The following is a 20,846-nucleotide window of genomic DNA, read 5'->3' on the forward strand; positions in this document are numbered from 1 at the left end:
GTGATTTCTAAATTTGCCCGCGGCCAATCTCCCGAGGCGGGAGCTGCTCCGGCGTTCTCTTCGCCAAGTGCCGAGTCCAACGCAAACCCCCGCGGGACGAGGTGCGCCGAGGGGCCCTAATCCAGCAGCGGGTTAACGAGTCCCCGAAAATTATCTCTCACGCGACTGATGGAAGAAAAAAAAACCTGCCAACTTCTTAGAAACAAAAGCGGCGAGGAACACACAAAGCCGTCCACACACAGCCTAAAGATTCCCCAACCACTGCCGTGTAGCCTTAACAAACTGTTGGGGCAAGTGCTGTTAGCGAGTAGCAGCAGCTATGAAGATCCCCCCCCGTGTGGTCTTAACAAACTGTTGGGGCAAGTGCTGTTAGCGAGTGGCAGCAGCTATGAAGATCACCCCTCGTGTAGCCTTAACAGACTGTTGGAGCAAGTGCTGTTAGCGAGTAGCAGCAGCTATGAAGGCTACCGGCACTGTGGCACACGAGGGTGGGTGGTCAACACCACGCACAGCCGCCTTTGTCTCCCCAGTGGCGATGTCTTTACATATCGCAGCAGGTACTCATTCGAGGCCAAGTCGACCTAGGGGAGGCCCAGGACCGGTTGTTCAGATAATCGCAATCACTGTGGCGTTGGCCGTGAGCGGGAATGGAACTCGGCTGATCGCCGGCGTTGGTAGCGCTGACCGCTCCACCAACCCCCCACCGCTCCCCACCACCGACAAAGAGCGGCCACCGTGGAACGCGACAATTACATTTTTGATGACATCACCATTGCAATAAGTGCTCCATGGGGCTATTATTGCACACGCTGTGTATGAACTCACTCTGTCTGTTGTTGTTGTATCATCAAATATAGTAACTCAATCTTAACCCACTTACCAATGTGGTATACTTATGTCATAATGATGACAACACTGTATTCTAGCGTAAAAACATATTTTTCAACAATCTTTTTTTAACACGTTATGTTTCAGCTTGGGTGTAATTGTCCACGCTCAACTGACGTCGTTGGCTGTAAATCTCCACGGTCCCCTTACGTCGTGGCCAAGCCTCGGGGCCACTTCCTGGAGTCGTGGAGTTATTCCGTTACCAGTAGGGTACATTAAATTAAAGAGTGTTTAAAAAAAAAGTATTTTAAAATATTACTTATTAATGTAATAACTCACAAACGTAAAACATGTTTACGCACGTGAACTCTGCGTAACATTCCAGTTCCAGTAAAGATTTACAGAACGTAACTTCTTCACTTCAAGTCGAGCACCAAACGCCTTGAAATCACCGCAACTCTTTAACCCTTCCGCCCATTGCAATAAGCGATCCACAGAGTTACACGTGTAACAGCTTACACTTGAATATGTGTAAGCTGTTACACATGTATATGTGTAAGCTGTTACATGTTACATGTGTAACAGCTTACACGTGAATATGTGTAAGCTGTTACACGTGTATATGTGTAAGCTGTTACACGTGTAACAGCTTACACGTGTATATGTGTAAGCTGTTACACATGTATATGTGTAAGCTGTTACATGTTACATGTGTAACAGCTTACACGTGAATATGTGTAAGCTGTTACACGTGTATATGTGTAAGCTGTTACACATGTAACAGCTTACACGTGTATATGTGTAAGCTGTTACACATGCATATGTGTAAGCTGTTACACATGTATATGTGTAAGCTGTTACATGTTACATGTGTAACAGCTTACACGTGAATATGTGTAAGCTGTTACACATGTATATGTGTAAGCTGTTACACATGCATATGTGTAAGCTGTTACACATGTATATGTGTAAGCTGTTACACGTGTAACAGCTTACACGTGTATATGTGCATCTACATTCACTTCGTCACTTCCCAAGTCTGACATCGTACACCTTAAAATCAACGCACTCTTATTAACGCTTTCCCATGCCACCCATTGCATTGTCCCACAGCGTTATAAATGTAATAACTCGCACATGTAAGTACGCCTTAAAATCACCGCAATCTTTGACCCTTCCACCCGTTGCAATAAGCGCTCCACAGAGTTCTAAATGTAATAACTCCCAAATGTAGAAACTGTGTAAACTTTGCGTACCATCCGGTTAAAGCAAAGATTACAGAACAGTCTTAAAACTTCACTTCCTTCACTTTCCAAGTCTGACATCATACGCCTTCAAAACCACCACACTGATAATTATTAATGAACCCTTTCACATTCCGGAACCCCCCCCCAAAAAAGGCTGCTCTATGGGTGGAGGCCGGTGGCCAAGTGAAATTGCCCTCCCCGTGCCTCCCTGCGCGAAAAAACGAACGCCGAACGCTCGCCAGCGACCGGCTTATGCCTCGGCATGGGAGAGGGGAGGGGTCAATCAACGAACTCGCCCCGACGGTCGAAGCCACGGGCGGTCAGGATCCCTGGCGGTCGTTTCTCTCTCCTCCTCCTTCGCCCGGCCGTCCGCCTAAACCACGAAGGCCCGGAGCGACGTCTTCACGGCGACGCGGCACACGGGACACCGGCTCAGGGAGAGGGCGCAGTGGCCGCACGTGGCCACGTGTCCGCACGGCACGAACATCGTGGACACCTCGCGCTCCATGCACACCTTGCAGGACAGCCGCTCTTCCAGCTTGTCCAGAAGCTCCTCAGTTGATGGCGCTGCTGTGGACAAAAGCGCGCGCAGACGCACGCGGAGACGCACGCGGAGACACACGCGGAGACACACAGAGACACACAGACACACGTGCAGACACACAGAGACACACAGACACACGTGCAGACACACAGAGACACACAGAGACATACAGAGACGCACAGAGACACACGCGCGCATGCACAGACGCAAGCGCACGCGCAGACAGAAGCACACACGGGCACACCCGCACACACTTTCAGCGGTTTCAAAAAGTGATGGTCGATCATCACCAGACTGCTTACATATGGGGCGCAAAGTTGGCGAGATGTTGACCACCTCGTCTGGTATACATGAGGTCGTGACTCTCACCAGTATCAGACTCTCACCTGTATCAGTCTCTCACCTGTATCAGACTCTCACCAGTATCAGACTCTCACCTGGCTCAGACCCTCACCTGTATCAGACTCTCACCTGTATCAGACCCTCACCTGTATCAGACCCTCACCTGTATCAGACCCTCACCTGTATCAGACTCTCACCTGTATCAGACCCTCACCTGTATCAGACCCTCACCTGTATCAGACCCTCACCTGTATCACCCTCACCTGTATCAGACCCTCACCTGTATCAGTCTCTCACCTGTATCAGACCCTCACCTGTAACAGACCCTCACCTGTATCAGGTGAGGGTCTGATACAGTGCGCAGGGATCCGTCGTCTTACCGTGCTCAATCTCCGCGGTTGTACTCTGCGGCGTCTGTCCCGGTAGCGGAGCCTTTGAACCGACAAATAAAGATGAACATCGTCGCGTGTAAGAATCATCGCCGGTGTCACGCAGAAGAACCGAAAAAAATGGATAAGTTACGCAGGCGACGACCGCTCGCGTTGAAAACGATCGCGACTTTTTGCACCGTCACTCTGCGCTCGATTTGCAATCGGCGTGTCGGCAAACCAAACGGAACGACAAGAGCCGGCTCTCGATTGTCGCCGCTAACGACGGGGGGCAGGGCAGCTGCAGACGGCTCAAAATCGCGCAGCATCCAAAAAGATAAAATAAAAAAAATTTCCGTGGATCTCTACGCCAAAAACACCGATTATCCCCATAGTTATATATATAGTTATATAGTACATTCAATCTGGCTGTTGCCTGATGAAGCTCGTTGTTGTTGTAATTACTGGTGAAACGTCGTACTCAGATTCTAAATGTTGTGGCTTGGCTCTCCAACACACCGGTGTGAGCTGTACTAGTATTATACACTATACACTACTATACTATTATACACTACTATACTATACACTACACTATACACTACACTACTACACTATACACTACTATACACTATACACTACTACACTATTATACACTACTATACTATACACTACTATACTATACTATACACTACTACACTATGCATTATTACACTATACACTACTACACTATACACTATTATACACTATACACTACTATACTATACACAACTATACTATACACTACACTACTATACACTACTACACTATGCACTACTACACTATACACTACTATACTATACACACTACTATATTTACAATAAGCATATTGGTAATAAAACCACATTCTTTTTGTATTTTTACCCCTGAATGATGAACAACATTTCAAGCTGCCTGCGAAGTTTAAGTTTGAGTCTATTTGTGTTCAAGACCGCTGATAAACTCCATCAAGAGACGAGGCTGGTCTCGTCTGTTCAACGACCGGAGTTGACCAAGGTCAACGTTAAAAAACTAAACAAAAAATCGTACGTGCGGCGCGTTCGCACGCCGGCGTTAAACTCGATTCTCCTGCGAAACCAAAAGTTGGCGAGAAAATGTTTTGTTACCGGCGGCCGCGTCGACCCGCGGACGAAAGCTTCCCCCTTCTGTCGTCCAACAAACACGCAGCTGTTCAGCAAACGACGCGGGAAGAGAGGCGGGGGGAGGGGGGTCATTATTTTACGCCGGCTGGGTACAATGTGGTGGATGTATTGGGGAGCACGTCACCATTATTATTATTTATATTATGATCTTATAGTGAGATGGTTGTATTGGGGAACACATTATATCTATTATTTTATCGCGTTTATTATGATTTTGTTATTATCTTATAATGCGTTGGATGTATCAGGGAACACATCATTATTATATAATGCGATGGATGTGTTGGGGAACACATAATTATTTAATATTTACAGTGAGGGAAAAAAGTATTTGATCCCCTGCTGATTTTGTACGTTTGCCCACTGACAAAGAAATTATCAGTCTATAATTTTAATGGTAGGTTTATTTGAACAGTGAGAGACAGAATAACAACAACAAATCCAGAAAAACGCATGTCAAAAATGTTATGAATTGATTTGCATTTTAATGAGGGAAATAAGTATTTGACCCCTCTGCAAAACATGACTTAGTACTTGGTGGCAAAACCCTTGTTGGCAATCACAGAGGTCAGACGTTTCTTGTAGTTGGCCACCAGGTTTGCACACATCTCAGGAGGGATTTTGTCCCACTCCTCTTTGCAGATCTTCTCCAAGTCATTAAGGTTTCGAGGATGACGTTTGGCAACTCGAACCTTCAGCTCCCTCCACAGATTTTCCATGGGATTAAGGTCTGGAGACTGGCTAGGCCGCTCCAGGTCCTTAATGTGCTTCTTCTTGAGCCACTCCTTTGTTGCCTTGACCGTGTGTTTTGGGTCATTGTCATGCTGGAATACCCATCCACGACCCATTTTCAATGCCCTGGCTGAGGGAAGGAGGTTCTCACCCAAGATTTGACGGTGCATGGCCCCGTCCATCGTCCCTTTGATGCGGTGAAGTTGTCCTGTCCCCTTAGCAGAAAAACACCCCCAAAGCATAATGTTTCCACCTCCATGTTTGACGGTGAGGATGGTGTTCTTGGGGTCATAGGCAGCATTCCTCCTCCTCCAAACACGGCGAGTTGAGTTGATGCCAAAGAGCTCCATTTTGGTCTCATCTGACCACAACACTTTCACCCAGTTGTCCTCTGAATCATTCAGATGTTCATTGGCAAACTTCAGACGGGCATGTATATGTGCTTTCTTGAGCAGGGGGACCTTGTGGGCACTGCAGGATTTCAGTCCTTCACGAGGTAGTGTGTTACCAATTGTTTTCTTGGTGACTATGGTCCCAGCTGCCTTGAGATCATTGACAAGATCCTCCCGTGTAGTTCTGGGCTGATTCCTCACCGTTCTCATGATCATTGCAACTCCACGAGGTGAGATCTTGCATGGAGACCCATGCCGAGGGAGATTGACGGTTTTTTTGTGTTTCTTCCATTTGCGAATAATCGCACCAACTGTTGTCACCTTCTGACCAAGCTGCTTTGCAATGGTCTTGTAGCCCATTACAGCCTTGTGTAGGTCTACAATCTTGTCCCTGACATCCTTGGAGAGCTCTTTGGTCTTGGCCATGGTGGAGAGTTTGGAATTTGATTGATTGCTTCTGTGCACAGGTGTCTTTTATAGGTAACGAGCTGAGATTAGGAGCACACTCTTAAAGAGGAGCACACTCTTAAAGAGTGTGCTCCTAATCTCAGCTCCTAATCTCAGCTTGTTACCTGTATAAAAGACACCTGGGAGCCAGAAAACTTTCTGATTGAGAGGGGGTCAAATACTTTTTTCCCTCATTAAAATGCAAATCAATTTATAACATTTTTGACATGCGTTTTTCTGGATTTTGTTGTTGTTATTGTCTCTCACTGTTCAAATAAACCTACCATTAAAATTATAGACTGATAATTTCTTTGTCAGTGGGCAAACGTACAAAATCAGCAGGGGATCAAATACTTTTTTCCCTTACTGTATATATATAAATTTCACGGGCGCAGCAGGTGCCAAACGCCTCACCTGGGAAACCACTTTGCGTGCTCATGCCAAGCGCTGTCTCCCAGCGCCCACTCTTGTAGATGACCGTCGCAGCTGAAGCACTTCACAAGATCTCCGTAACCTACTCAAAATAGAAAACACGTTACAGGGACCTCTCCCCTACTTATCGACACTGTCGACTTTTCAGAGATAAACAAACCCATCCAGTTGCCCGTTCGGACCGAGAGTCCTAAGTTCAACCGCCTCACAATAGTTGGAGGTGGTGGCATCAACATCTGCAGAACGTGAAAAACCAGTGGCATTTACATCTACAGAACGTGAAGAACCAGTGGCATTTACAGCTACAGAATGTGAAGAACCCAGTGGCATCAACATCTGCAGAACGTGAAGAACCAGCGTCATCTACATCTACAGAATGTGAAGAACCAGTTGCATCTACATCTACAGAATACGAAAAACCAGTGGCATCTACATCTACAGAACGTGAAGAACCAGCGTCATCTACATCTACAGAACGTGAAAAACCAGTGGCATCTACATCTACAGAACGTGACGAACCAGTGGCATCTACATCTACAGAACGTGACGAACCAGTGGCATCTACATCTACAGAACGTGAAGAACCAGTGGCATCTACATCTACAGAACGTGACGAACCAGTGGCATCTAAATCTTCAGGAGATTATACAACTTGTAAAGGCATTCCCCGTGTTTCGTGTACACACTCTACAACACGTTTGGAACCGACAGGACTTCGCACTCCTATCGTGTTTTTGTAAACCGTTCGTTGCCGTGACGTTCTTACCCCCCGTGCCCGGACTGGACATCATGCGAAAAAGAGCTTCACAGCTCAATGGATTCCTCCAGTATAGATAAATATTCTGATTCTGACCTCCCTCAGGTGTTTGACCAAAACTATTAACCAACATTGATACTATTTTATGATACCAGGTGTTAGGACCATTGAGTTGCTATTTAGCTCTTTTTCAGAGGTGACCACCTGGCTATCACAAACGATAGCTCAACGAAGTGGCTTATCGCATGAGAATTTAAATGCAGCCAAATACTCTAAACGCGTGTTTCTAAATGTGCAAGGAAAAAACCGGAGGACCGGCAGAAAAAATCCACGCGACCACGGGGAGAGAGGCACCAAAATTCCAAATACACATCAGGCGTCAGGATGGAACCCACCACCTCCTGCCTTCCAGGCGAGGTAGCCAACATCTCCGAGCCACCGTGGCGCTTGCCCCCAAAGAGCCGCCCCTCCCCCCACAAAACGGGGACGACTACAGCGCCGGGGAAGGCCTCCACCCACTTCTACGCAGCGGCAGCAGCAGCACAAACCGTACCGGAATAGTAGAAGCCTGCGTAGGCCAGTTCAGGCGGGGACACATTGGCGGTGTACGGCCAGCTCGCGAAAGATCTGAGTCGCGCCCCGAACGAACGCATCTCTGGACTCAGTCCGGAGTCGGCGCCATCCTGAGTGGCCGGCGGCAACGGGGCCTGCGGGGAAAAGGCGCCACCCAGGGACAAACGCAACGACGACAACGGTGACGACGATGACGACTGCGACGGCAGCGTCGACGGCGACGACGGTGACGCAGTGAGCTCATCGAATTGTCCCCGCCCTTTGGAAAGGCTCCCCAGGAAGCCGTGAGGGCATTGGAATCGTTTTTTTTTAAACGACATCTTCGAAACAAAACCTTTTTAGACTGGCCTAAAAAGGTTAAGTCATTTACATGACTTAATACGATTACATCTCCATAACTAGCATAACTTATGCGCATAATTACATCAATTAACGTTATTTCGGATAATTACGCATTTTTCCAAATTTCATTTCATTTTTATTATTTTTATTAAAATTTTCAAGACCCGGCATATACAACAGGTGGGGGAATTTATAGAGAAGATAACATTACAGTAGAATCTTGATTTGAATTACAGTACACTCTGGATGATCCGCGCGCGGTTTGTTCGATTTGCAGATGAACCGCACACCTGAGATTTTGACGGAGATTAAGAACTCGTGGATATTCCCCTGAAGTCCACTTGAAGATGACCGTTTGAGTTATGGTCGAAACGTCGTGAGAATTTTTATTGTTTTATATATATTATTTTGTTGTTTCTCTTCAACGTGACTTTACCGAAAAAACTAAGAATATAATCTAAAAACAGTTTATACAACAATGGTTAATTCTTGGACATTTTTATTACAAGTCATGTGGCGCTTTAACCGAACAAATACGTTGCCCCGGTTAATCCGAAATCCACGTGACCGCCTCTACGGCAGCTGCAACGTCTTTACAACGGTGGGCAGAGTTTAATTGATTTTGTTGCCGTGGCTCTGCTGTCAAATGAGCGAGCCGACTCTTCAGCGCGGGGAGCGGGAAAGTCTCATCATTGAACATGGTTATAGGCACAAAGCATTGAAGAACTGAGACTCATCTACAAGGGCGCAGCGGTAGCCAGGAGATGTGAACGACCTCGCCTGGTATGCAGGAGGTCATGGGCTCAAAACCCGACCCTGACACCTGCTTCTGCCTATTTGGAGTTTCCGTGTCTCTCTCTCTCTCTCTCTGTTCCCCCCGTGGTCACCACGTGCGAGGGTATTCGGCAAATATAAATGTCCACGCAACGATGCTGAGCCCGCTTCGCTGAGCAACGTCGCTGCTTTGCGTGACGGAGAGGGTCGGCATCTGAAATAAATAGCTACGTCATCGCAGCGCTGAGTAGGGCCCTCGCCAGGTCAAGAATAACTGTGTTAGCACAGGGTGCTTACAAAGAAATGTTCACACTTGTTTTTGGACTATCGTTTTTTAATATAACACGAATCTGACCGCGAATGCGCGTCAATGGATTCAACGAGCCAAAGGGTCTCCGCTCGTTCGCCATCGTCGTCTAAACACGCCTAGAATTATCTCCAATCGGTACCCAGAACCCCGAGGCACATCTCTTCGTGCCAATCGTTGCAAATTCTCAGCGGCACCCCGCACTAGTTTTAGGAAAGACCCGGCCTCGCCCCCCCAAAACAAGCGTCAGGACGTCACCGGCGCCGTCGCTGGCGTCACCCACCGCGCGAGCGCAGGCGGGGAAGTGCCTGGCGTGCTCCCGAGCGGGGTCGTCCCCCTCCTCCCAGCGATGCATCATCCCGCCGCAGCGGAAGCAGGCCACCAGGTCGCTGAAGCCCATGCGGTAGAGTCCGGCCCGCGCCAAGTCCGCGGGCCGCACGGGGGACGACCGGGGCCACCCCTTGGAGAACGACAGCAGCCTGGCCGATTCGCTCAGCATCTTCGAGGCCGACGGTCGCGGGATCCGGTCGAAGCGGGGCATCGGGGGGGCAGAGCGTCTCGCCGCCGCCGACGCCCTGCGGGAGGCCCGAAAGTCTACGACGTTCGGCATCGACCCGGCGGAAAAATACGGGGCGATTTGGGGTGAAAAGAATGCTTTTGCGAGGGACGAGTCCGCCCGGGGGTCTCTTGTTAAAGATCGCTCAAGAAACGTCGAGGCCTTCTCCTCCTTTCAAGGCATCGAAGAGATCCCGGAGCTCGTAGCTCAACGGGTAGTTTAAAAACCGGCGATGGGAAATGGCACGACCCCTGTTGTCACCCTCGACGGCTCCTGAATGCGGGAACAAAAATGTTGGGGCGGCAAGCGTCATTAAAAACGGACATCTTTTAGTGATATTCTTAGCTCTTTCGGTAAAGTCACGTTGAAGGCAAACAATAAAATAATAAAATACATATAAAACAATAAAAATTCTCACGACGTTTCGACCATAACACAAACGGTCGTTATGTTATGGTCGAAACGTCGTGATAATTTTTATTGTTTTGTATATATATTTTATTATTTTATTGTTTCCCTTCAACGTGACTTTGCCGAAAGAGCTAAGAATATGAATTACTGCAGTCACGAAAGCTTTAAATCAAAATAAAATATTTAAGTGACTTGAAATGTTTGGTTTAAACAATTCATCCATACACAAAGGCTTTTTGTGGGTTAGATTGCGTAAATATATTAATGTTAAACCCGCCACCACCCGACACGGCCAACTGGTAAGGGTTGTCACGTAAACAGAACAATCTCTATTATGGATGATATTGGTCGCCAAAGCCTACGTGTTAAGAATTAAACAGTTCAGTCTGTCACTTCTGACAAACTCATGCACAGCAATAAAAGGGGGCACACACAGTCTGGATGGTCCTGTACCAAACGGAGTTTCGAGAGTTATCTGGTGTGAGAAAAACCAACACTACCCATAGACTCAGCACTGCACCATAGACTCAACACTACCCAAAGACTCAACACTAACCATAGACTCAACACTGCCCATAGACTCAACACTGCCCATAGACTCAACACTACCCATAGACTCAACACTGTACCATGGACTCAGCACTGCACCATAGACTCAACACTGCCCGATAGACTCAACACTACCCAAAGACTCAACACTGCCCATAGACTCAAAACTGCCCATAGACTCAACACTGCACCATAGACTCAACACTGCCCATAGACTCAGCACTGCACCATAGATTCAACACTGCATCATAGACTCAGCACTGTACCATAGACTCAACACTGCACCATAGACTCAACACTGCCCATAGACTCAACACTGCACCATAGACTCAACACTGCCCATAGACTCAACACTGCACCATAGACTCAACACTGCCCATAGACTCAACACTACACCATAGACTCAACACTGCACCATAGACTCAACACTACACCATAGACTCAACACTGCACGATAGATTTCGATTTAAAGCTGTCGTGACTGCAGGGATTAATCTTCTTGGTTCTTTAGGTAAAATCACGTCGGTTCTAAACTAATTGTATTTTTACGGTGACCTCAGACCGCAGCTCTTTCGCTGGCACCGCCTCTTAACACCTCTCACAGCACGGTTAACGTTGTGGTTTGTAACGTGGAGTATAACAGCGCCTCGTGGCTGTTTCTCTCCCCCCCCTCCTCCGTCCCGAGGAGCGTGGATGGACTCGTCCGTGTGAATGGGGCCCGTCGCTGTCCGTGGTGCTGGAGGTGAGGGGAAGGATCCCACACACTCTGTGGTTCTATTCGGTAAAGTCACCACGTAGGTTAATTAAAATATAAAATAACAAAAATCACGACGTTTCGGCCACAGCACAGGCGGCCTTCATCAGGTGAAGGGACCCTGCTGTCATGATGAAGGCCGCTTGCGTTGTGGCCGAAACGTCGTGAGATTTTTGTTATTTTATTTTTGTTACCTACGTGACTTTACCGAATAGAACCAAAGAGTGTGGATCCTTGCAGTCACGAAAGATTCAAATATAGTAGAAGAATCCACCCATTGTTTCGCCATATGGCATTGTGATATATAACGACTTATTGTTGGTGGCTCAGCTGGTTGGAGAGTATATAGAGTTTATTGATAACATTGAGGTATAGTAATATGTTTTACCCTTTTAACTGGCACAAAAACTGACACCTTTATTCAAGGCATCATATTCTTAGTTTTTTCGGTAAAGTCACGTTGAAGGGAAAATATAATATATATTTTATTATTTTGTTGTTTCCCTTCAACGTGACTTTACCGAAAAAACTAAGAATATGAATTACTGCAGTCACGAAAGCTTTAAATCAAAATTCAAGGCATCATGTTTGTAATAACCACAACACATGATGCCTTGAATAAAGGTGTCAGTTTTTGTGCCAGTTAAAAGAGTAAAACCTATTACTATATCTTGTTACTGGTAAAGGAGGTCTCATAAAACATTGAGGTAGTTTATATTTTAGTTTTGTATTGGTTTACTATATGGCATTCATTATATAGCGTAGTGTATACCCAGTTGCTCTGTGTTAATAGCTCAGCTTATTGAAGAATATACTGAGTACATTCATTATATTGATGTAATTTATACTTCGATTTTATCACATCGGTTTACTGCACGATAGTTGGGTTAGTTGCAGCCCCTTTAGCGTCCACAGACTCAACAACTGCTGCACCTGCAAATCGTCTGCAAATTTACAGTTCACAGTTCATTTATTTGGTATAGCCCTGTGAGCCATTCGGCTCTTGAATCAGGTGCAACTGCAACAAACAAAAAACATGAACAAGAAAACATCTTAAAGTGATTATGTGACTGCGCAAACAGAAAATACAGGAAAAAAATATCAAAATATTCCTGAAATAGCACCGTACACCAACGCTGCGTGCAAAAATCCCAGTGGGATGCAAGTCAAAATAACAACAACAACCACAAGACAACTAAGATTAAGACCATCAGTCAACTCCGTACTACAATAAACAAAAACATGGCCAAAACAAAAAAAACTTTTCGAAATCACCAAAATAAAAGACATAAATCCAATGTAACAGTGATCATAGGGAGTGTGACCGAATTTTTTACAATAAACTACATAAATTTATTATAACACCAAAATCTAGAGCCATATTTTAGGCCACTGAATAGCAGTGGCAGCTAGGGTTGTACAACTCCTCTAGAGCAGTTTTGAGTGAAGATCTCATAGTTAGTGATTCAAGTTGCAGTTTATTGGCAATAGCATTCCAGACCCTAGGGGCATCAATAGCAAAGGCCCTTCCTCCAGTTTTTGTACGGCAATAGGGAATGTGAAGCTGGTAAATGAGCGAAGACCTGAGGTCAAATTTGTTCTTTGAAACAGAGAGGAGATCCAGTAGGTAGTCTGCGGAATTTTTTGTAAGTACATCGTGAATAAATAAGATCTGGTGCACAAGCCGTCGAACATTAAGAGATGTTAAGTTTGACCCAATGTAGAGATCACAGTGGTGAGTCTTATATGGGCAGTTCAATGCAAATCTTAAGGCCGAGTGATAGATGGAATCAAGCTTCTTCAGTACAGTACTTGGGGCTGATTTATACACGATGTCACAGTAGTCAAGTAGAGACAGTATGGTAGCTTTTATCAATTCCAAACGAAACATTGGGGGGAAGCAGTGCTTGTGTCGATACAGAAAACCAATTTTTATTTGTCTTTTTACCAATATAATCAATGTGATCTTCAAAACTAAGTTTTGAATCCAGGATGACCCCAAGATACTTATAGATCTTGACTTGCTCTATTTGATAATTATTCAAGGAATGTAATTGGGGAAAAAATAACTTCCTGCTTTAGTCCCGGAGAGAAGCATAGCACCTTGGTTTTGGAGGTATTCAGGACTAGTTTAAGAGAAACTAGCTGATGTTGTAGTTTGTTGAAATCACCCTGGAGCTTAGCAATCACGTCATCCAGAGAGCGGCCAGCAGTAATCAGTATCGTGTCATCTGCAAAAAGATTTACCCTTGAATGATCCAGTTCAGTGCCCAAGTCATTGACATAAAGAGAGAACAAGAGGGGGCCGAGGATGGAACCCTGTGGAACCCCTTTTGTTACCTTAACACTGTTTGACCTCCAACCATCTGTGAATACAGTTTGGGTGCGAGAAAAGAGGTAATTTTTTAACCATTGTACTGTGTTCTCGGAAAAACCGAGGCAACTTAGTTTACTAAGCAGGGTGTTGTGGTCAACTGTATCAAAAGCTTTGGACAGGTCAAGAAAAAGACAGGTACAGTACTGCTTATTATCAAGGCTATTGTAAATTAGATTCAAAGAGTCTAATGCAGCAGATGTGGTGCTGTATTTTTTTCGGAACCCAGATTGTTTTAGATGTAGTAGATTGTTGGTGGAGAGGAAACTGCTAATTTGGTAGTTCAATAATTTTTCAAAAATTTTCATCAATGGGGACAAAATTGAAATAGGTCGCTAGTTATTGGGATCATCTTTAGGGCCCCCTTTGTGAAGTGGACGGACATAGGAATGTCTCCATTCTAGAGGAACTGATGCTTCTTTGATGGACAGGTTGAAAATATGGGCTATAGCAGGGGTCGGGAACCTATGGCTCGCGAGCCAGATGTGGCTCTTTTGATGATTGCATATGGCTCGCAGATAAAACAAAATATTCTCACTTGTTTTAATCCATCCATCGATTTTTCACTGCGCATGTCCTGTTCAGGGCTGCAGGAGCAATTGTCCATTATTTTAATTGGATGATACTGGCCTACGTTTGCCGTTGCTGGGTAAAACAGGTAAACGCCCCCTTTTGAATCAGTCTGAGACTGCGTCTGCTCGGTCATTAGCTCAAAGCTAATCCTTCGACGAAGAAGATGGCGAAAAGAAAAAAAGACGACGAGTATCGTACATTTCAGGACGAATGGACCGAAGAATTCGCCTTTGTGGAGAGAGCGGGTTCTGCGGTGTGTCTAATTTGCAATGACAAAATTACATCGTTGAAACGGTCGAATGTAAAGCGGCACTTCGACACGCGCCACGCTACCTTTGCATCAAAATACCCTGCGGGAGACAGCAGAAAGAAAGCGTGCCAAGAGCTTCTGAGCAGGGTGCAAGCTAGCCAGCAGCAACTCCGCGTATGGACCCGGCAAGGTGACTATAATTCGGCTAGCTTTGCTGGTTCTTTAGCAATAGTGAGGAATGGAAAACCATTCACAGATGGCGAGTATGCTAAAACGTTCATGCTGGATGTAGCCAATGAACTTTTTGATGATCTTCCGAACAAAGACAAGATAATCAAACGGATACAAGACATGCCTCTGTCGGCAAGAACTGTTCATGATCGTACCATCGTGATGGCAAACAAAGTGGAGGAAACGCAAGTGAAGGACATAAATGCAGCGCCGTTCTTTTCTCTGGCTTTGGATGAGTCAACAGACGTGAGCCATTTGTCGCAGTTCAGCGTGATTGCAAGATATGCTGTTGGTGACACACTGCGCGAAGAAAGTCTTGCTGTTCTGCCATTAAAAGGGTCCACAAGAGGTGAGGATTTATTCAAGTCTTTCATGGAGTTTGCTCAAGAAAAAAGTCTACCTATGGATAAACTTCTCTCAGTGTGTACTGATGGTGCTCCGTGTATGGTGGGGAAAAACAAAGGATTTGTGGCGCTTCTCCGTGAACATGAAAATAGACCCATCCTAAGTTTCCATTGCATTATACACCAGGAGGCACTTTGTGCTCAGATGTGTGACAGGCAGTTTGGCGAAGTGATGTCGCTGGTCATTCGTGTGATCAACTTTATTGTTGCCCGAGCCTTAAATGATCGCCAGTTTAAAACACTGCTGGATGAAGTTTTAAATAACTATCCTGGTCTGCTTTTGCACAGCAATGTGCGTTGGTTGTCAAGAGGGAAGGTGCTTAGCCGTTTTGCGGCTTGCCTGAACGAAATCCGGACTTTCCTTGAAATGAAAGGCGTCGGGCATCCTGAGCTAGCTGACACCGAGTGGCTCCTCAAGTTTTACTATCTCGTAGATCTGACTGAACATCTGAACCAGCTCAACGTGAAAATGCAAGGCATTGGAAATACAGTGTTATCCCTTCAACAAGCTGTATTTGCTTTTGAAAACAAGCTGGAGCTTTTCATCACGGATCTTGAAACAGGTCGTTTACTACATTTTGAAAAACTGAGCCAATTTAAAGATGCATGCACAGCAAGTGAGCCCATTCAAAACCTTGATCTCCACCAGCTAGCTGGCTGCACATCCAGTCTCCTACAGTCCTTCAAAGCACGCTTTGGAGAATTTCGTGAGCACACTCGTCTTTTTAAGTTCATCACCCATCCAAACGAGTGTTCACTGAACACAGCCGACCTGAATTACATCCCTGGTGTCTCCGTCAGAGATTTTGAAGCAGAAGTGGCTGACCTGAAGGCCTCAGACATGTGGGTGATAAGTTCAAGTCACTGAATGAAGATTTGGAAAGAATCACACGACAGAAAGCGGAGTTGGCGAGCAAGCACATGTGGACAGAAATGAAAAAACTCTAACCCGAAGACCAGCTGATTCTCAAAACTTGGAACGCGCTTCCTGTCACATACCACACACTGCAGCGTGTGAGTATTGCTGTATTGACCATGTTTGGATCTACGTATGCATGTGAGCAGTCATTCTCACATCTTAAAAACATCAAGTCCAACCTACGATCACGTTTAACGGATGAAAGCCTCAACGCTTGCATGAAGCTTAACCTCACCAAGTACCAACCCGACTACAAAGACATCAGCAAATCCATGCAGCACCAGAAGTCGCATTAATGGTGAGTGTTATAACAACATTATTTAAAAGAATAAATTCAGAGGCTTATTATACTGACATTTAGTTGAATTCACTTTTAAAATATATTATATGGCTCTCACTGAAATAAATTTCCAAATTTTTTGCTTTCATGGCTCTCTTAGTCAAAAAGGTTCCCGACCCCTGGGCTATAGGTTTGTATATTAGGTGACCAACAGTTAGTAGAGCAAAGACGGGAAAACTATCTGCCCCGGTAGAGGAGGACCCTTTGAGGTAGGACAGTTGTTTCAGAACATTACTTTCGTGGATTGGTTGGAAACTAAATTCGTTTAATGTTTGGACAGGGGTGTAGGAATTTGCAGGAGCAGGGGTGACTCCCAATACATTATCAAAAAGATTACCAGCTTCAGAAAAATGAAGGTTAAAATTGTCAACTATTTTTTTGGGATCTGAAAAATATTCCCCATTTCGGTGAAGCTCAACGGACAGATTTTCTGTTTTGGATGCCTTTTCAATAGATTTGATTGTTTTCCAAAAAATCCTGGTATTTCCATGTGATTCCAGGAGAGTGGAGAAAAAATAGGCATTTTTTGCATGCCGTATTTTTTTTACGCATCTATTCCTTAAAATCCTGTATTCTAGCCAGTCATTTACCAAATTACTTTTCTGAGCACATGCCCAAGCCTTGTCCCTAGTTTTCATGAGCTTTGTAATCAAAGGATCATACCATGGTGGGCGGTTGCCTTTAGTTTTAAATCTAACCAACGGAGCATGTTTGTTAAGAATTTGGAGAAACGTGTACCTGAAAGTCTCCCAAGCCGTAGTCAGGTTGGGGATATCACAGACCTTATCAATATCCGAGTGAAGCACATCATTTGTAAATGCCTGAGTGCTGAAGTGCCTCAAAGAGTGCTTCTCAACAATTTTAGGGGGGGCTTTGGGTCTGGCTGATGATCTCACACCAAAAATGAAGGAGTGATCACTAAGGTTATTACCCAGAACACCAGTCAGTGCGAAATTGTGAGGGGCATTTGTCAATAGGACGTCAAGTAGAGTTGACTGTCCCAAATTTTTTAGGTTGGGTCTTGTGGGGACATTTATTAATTGAAACAAGTTAAATTCATCTGTAAAATTTGTGGCCACGGCCGGCGGGTTTAGCCAATTCCAATTTAGATCACCCACTAAAATTATTTCACCTTTAGGGAGGCCCCCAAAAAGCTCTCTCAGTGCCGATGCAGCTTCAACATCCTTCCCACAAGGCAGTCTATAGCAGCACACTACCAATATCTGTTGATTATTTGGGAGAGTTATTCTGGGAGCCAGACCTTCAAAGCAACATTTTTTAAACAAGGAGTGAGCTGGTGAACATGCAATAGTGTTACGAACATAGATGGCAATTCCACCTCCTTTAGATCCTCGGTCAAGCCGAAAAAGGTTGTAGTTTTCAATCGTAATCTGCAAGTCATTGACGGCAGGAGTGAGAAATGTTTCTGTTAGGCAAAAAAAGTCCGGGTCAAGATTTGCCACTTCTAGTTTTAGTTGACTTAATTTAATCACAAGCCCTCTGATGTTGACATGTAGAACACCAACACCTTTCCTGCCAGAAAAATCTACAGAATTATACGAGCTCTTTTCATTTGGGCCAGGATGAAGCTCAATACCACCCAGAAATAAGTATTTTCTGTGAAAGGAGAAAGAGCGGCGAACCTTGGACGAATAGCAGCAGCTCGCAGATGGTGTTATTTTTAAGAGCAGAATGAAGTTTGGAAGGAGTGCTGGTGAAGTAATAGGACAAAGATAGGGTTTAAAAGGATACAATGATGGAGTGTAGAAGTGTCTATGAGCTGTTTCATTTGCAGGTGTAGTGGCAAATCGAGCAACAAGTATTGATGCAAAATAACGAGGGTAGCCGTTTGTAGAGTTGAGTGTGGCACTAGACATGGCCGGGAGGGACAGCAGTAGGATACACAGCAGGAGAATTGCCATCTCTAAAATATCCGGGGTATACACAGATTTACACACAAGTGGAATAGAAAAATATATATACTTGTAGGCCGAGCGTGAGAAAAACGTCTTGCCGCACTCGTCACACATGCACGGCTTCTCGCCCATGTGTTAGGGTTGAACAGCGCCCACCCCCCTCTCCCAGACAGCAGATTTTTGGCTGTTGTAGGCTCGGCTGAACCGCTTGCACCGCCTCCTTTCCCCGCCGCAGGATGGTGCTCGAATTAGCCCTCCTTGAGCTCAGCCCACGACTGGAATGTCGTTTCTTGGCCTCTCGTGTCTCTGCTGCCCGTCCAGACGGCCCCACTGAAGCCCACACAGGGGACTCTTCATTCACAACCCTTGGCCGTCTCGAATGATCTCCGTGAAGTTGTCCAGGATGGAGCGCACGTCGTCCTTGAGCCGCTTGTTGAACGACTGCAGCAGCACCTCCTTGCTCTGGGGCAGCGCCCGCGACATCTCGGGGGAGTAGTGGACAGAAGCACGGCTCTCCCTCAGGGCAGCAGTGGACAGAGCACAACCCTGCCTCAGGGCAGCAGTGGAGAGAGAGTCTGGCTCCCTCACGGCAGCAGTGGAGATAGCGCGTCTCTCCCTCAAGCCAGTATTGGAGAGCACGGGGCTCCCTCCGGGCAGCAGTGGACGGAGCACGGCTCTCCCTCAGGGCAGCAGTGGACGGAGCACGGCTCTCCCTCAGGGCAGCAGCCGAGAGAGCGCGGCTTTCCCTCAGGGCAGCAGTGGACGGAGCACGCACTAGGCCGCTACAGTAACTGGAAGCCTCACTCGGGCTGTGCCTTGTGCATGATTTACTAGGCCTCACTCAGGCTGGCCCAGGTACACGATTACCTAGGCCTCACTCAGGCAGTGTCCCGTGCACAATTTACTAGGCCTCACTCAGGCTACGCCAGGTGCACGATCAGCTAGGCCTCACTCAGGCTGCGCCAGGTGCACGATCAGCTAGGTCTCACTCAGGCTGCGCCAGGTGCAAGATTTACTCGGCCTCACTCAGGCTGTGTCATGTACAGTATTACCTAGGCCTCACTCAGGCTGGGCCAGGTGCATGATTAACTAGGCCTCACGCTGCTCCAGGTGCACGATTAACTAGGCCTCACTCAGGCTGCGCCAGGCGCACGACTAACCAGGCCTCACTAAGGCTGCGCCAGGTGCACTATTAGCTAGGCCTCAGGCTGCGCCAGGCGCACGATCTAGCTAGGCCTCACTCAGGCTGCGCCAGGTACACACACGAGCGCACATCACCACACCATCACACACACGAGTGTACACCATCACACACACAGTGCACACCACCACACTATCACACATACAGAGTGCACACCACCACACTATCACACACACAGAGTGTACATCACCACACCATCACACACACACACCTCACGCTTTCTCTCTGTTTAAACGTGAAAACTCTTAAAACACCAACCCTAGCAAACCGACCCTTAAACACCAACCCTTAAACACCAACCCTTAAACACCAACCCTTAAACACCAACCCTTAAACAGCAACCCTTAAACACCAACCCTTAAACAGCAACCCTTAAACACCAACCCTTAAACACCAACCTTTAAACGCCAACCCTTAATCACCACCCGTTAAACACCAATCCTTAAACGCCAAGCCTTAAACACCAAGCCTTAAACACAAACCCTTAAACACCAACCCTTAAACGCAAACCCGTAAAAGCCAACCCATAAACGCCAACCCTTAAAAACAAACCCTTAAACACCAACCCTTAAAGGCCAACCCTTAAAGGCCAACCCTTAAACACCAACCCTTAAACGCCATCCCTTAAACTCCAAACCTTAAACAGCAGCCGTTAAACACCAACCCTTAAAGGCCAAACTTACACGCCACAACCTGGACGGTAGAGGGCATTCTTTACCTCACGCTTTCTCTCAAAAGTGGCGACCTCACACTCCTAGCGGGTCCTCCTCCTCCTCGTCGTCGTCCTCCTCCTCGTCGTTAATTGAGCAACAAAAATAAATTTTCCGGCGTCTGCACCCCCCTCACGAATTAAAAAAAAATGGCGGTGGGTGAGGGGGAGGAGCCAAAACAAATTGGCGGGAAAACAAAAAAAACTTCGCGTCACGTGGGAAGGGAGACGCCAAATCCGATTGGCTCCGAGGTGGGAGCGACTTTGAGGAAAACTTTTTTTACAGTAAGAAATTACAAAACTCAACATCGACAATAAAACTCGCGTTGGCATTCGCGCCGGTGTAAATAAATGTAAAAAAAAAGTTGTATTGTTGACGTACCATATTTAAATCAA

The 20,846-nt window shown here is 46.1% G+C and overlaps 1 protein-coding gene across 2 annotated transcripts; it reads right to left on the reverse strand.

The window, feature by feature from the left end:
- Positions 1-1,686: 1,686 nt before the first annotated feature.
- On the reverse strand, positions 1,687-20,588 carry LOC116937353 (baculoviral IAP repeat-containing protein 7-B-like). Of its 2 annotated transcripts, none has more exons than XM_076059867.1 (7): positions 20,460-20,588; positions 9,547-10,092; positions 7,821-7,974; positions 6,493-6,592; positions 4,472-4,532; positions 3,342-3,393; positions 1,687-2,642 (listed from the first exon to the last, which is right to left on the reverse strand). In XM_076059867.1, the coding sequence occupies exons 2-7, from the start codon at positions 9,871-9,873 to the stop codon at positions 2,449-2,451; spliced, it is 888 nt and encodes a 295-aa protein (XP_075915982.1). In that variant the 5' UTR covers positions 9,874-10,092; positions 20,460-20,588; the 3' UTR covers positions 1,687-2,448. The 2 variants fall into 2 exon arrangements, with proteins under 2 accessions (XP_075915982.1, XP_075915981.1); XM_076059866.1 differs by having other exon boundaries at positions 1,687-2,645.
- Positions 20,589-20,846: the final 258 nt, after the last annotated feature.

The sequence above is a fragment of the Petromyzon marinus genome, unplaced genomic scaffold (assembly GCF_048934315.1).
Source record: "Petromyzon marinus isolate PM22_M1 ecotype Great Lakes invasive population unplaced genomic scaffold, UKy_Petmar_22M1.pri1.0 PM_G_Scaffold_14, whole genome shotgun sequence".
Lineage (NCBI taxonomy): Eukaryota > Metazoa > Chordata > Hyperoartia > Petromyzontiformes > Petromyzontidae > Petromyzon > Petromyzon marinus.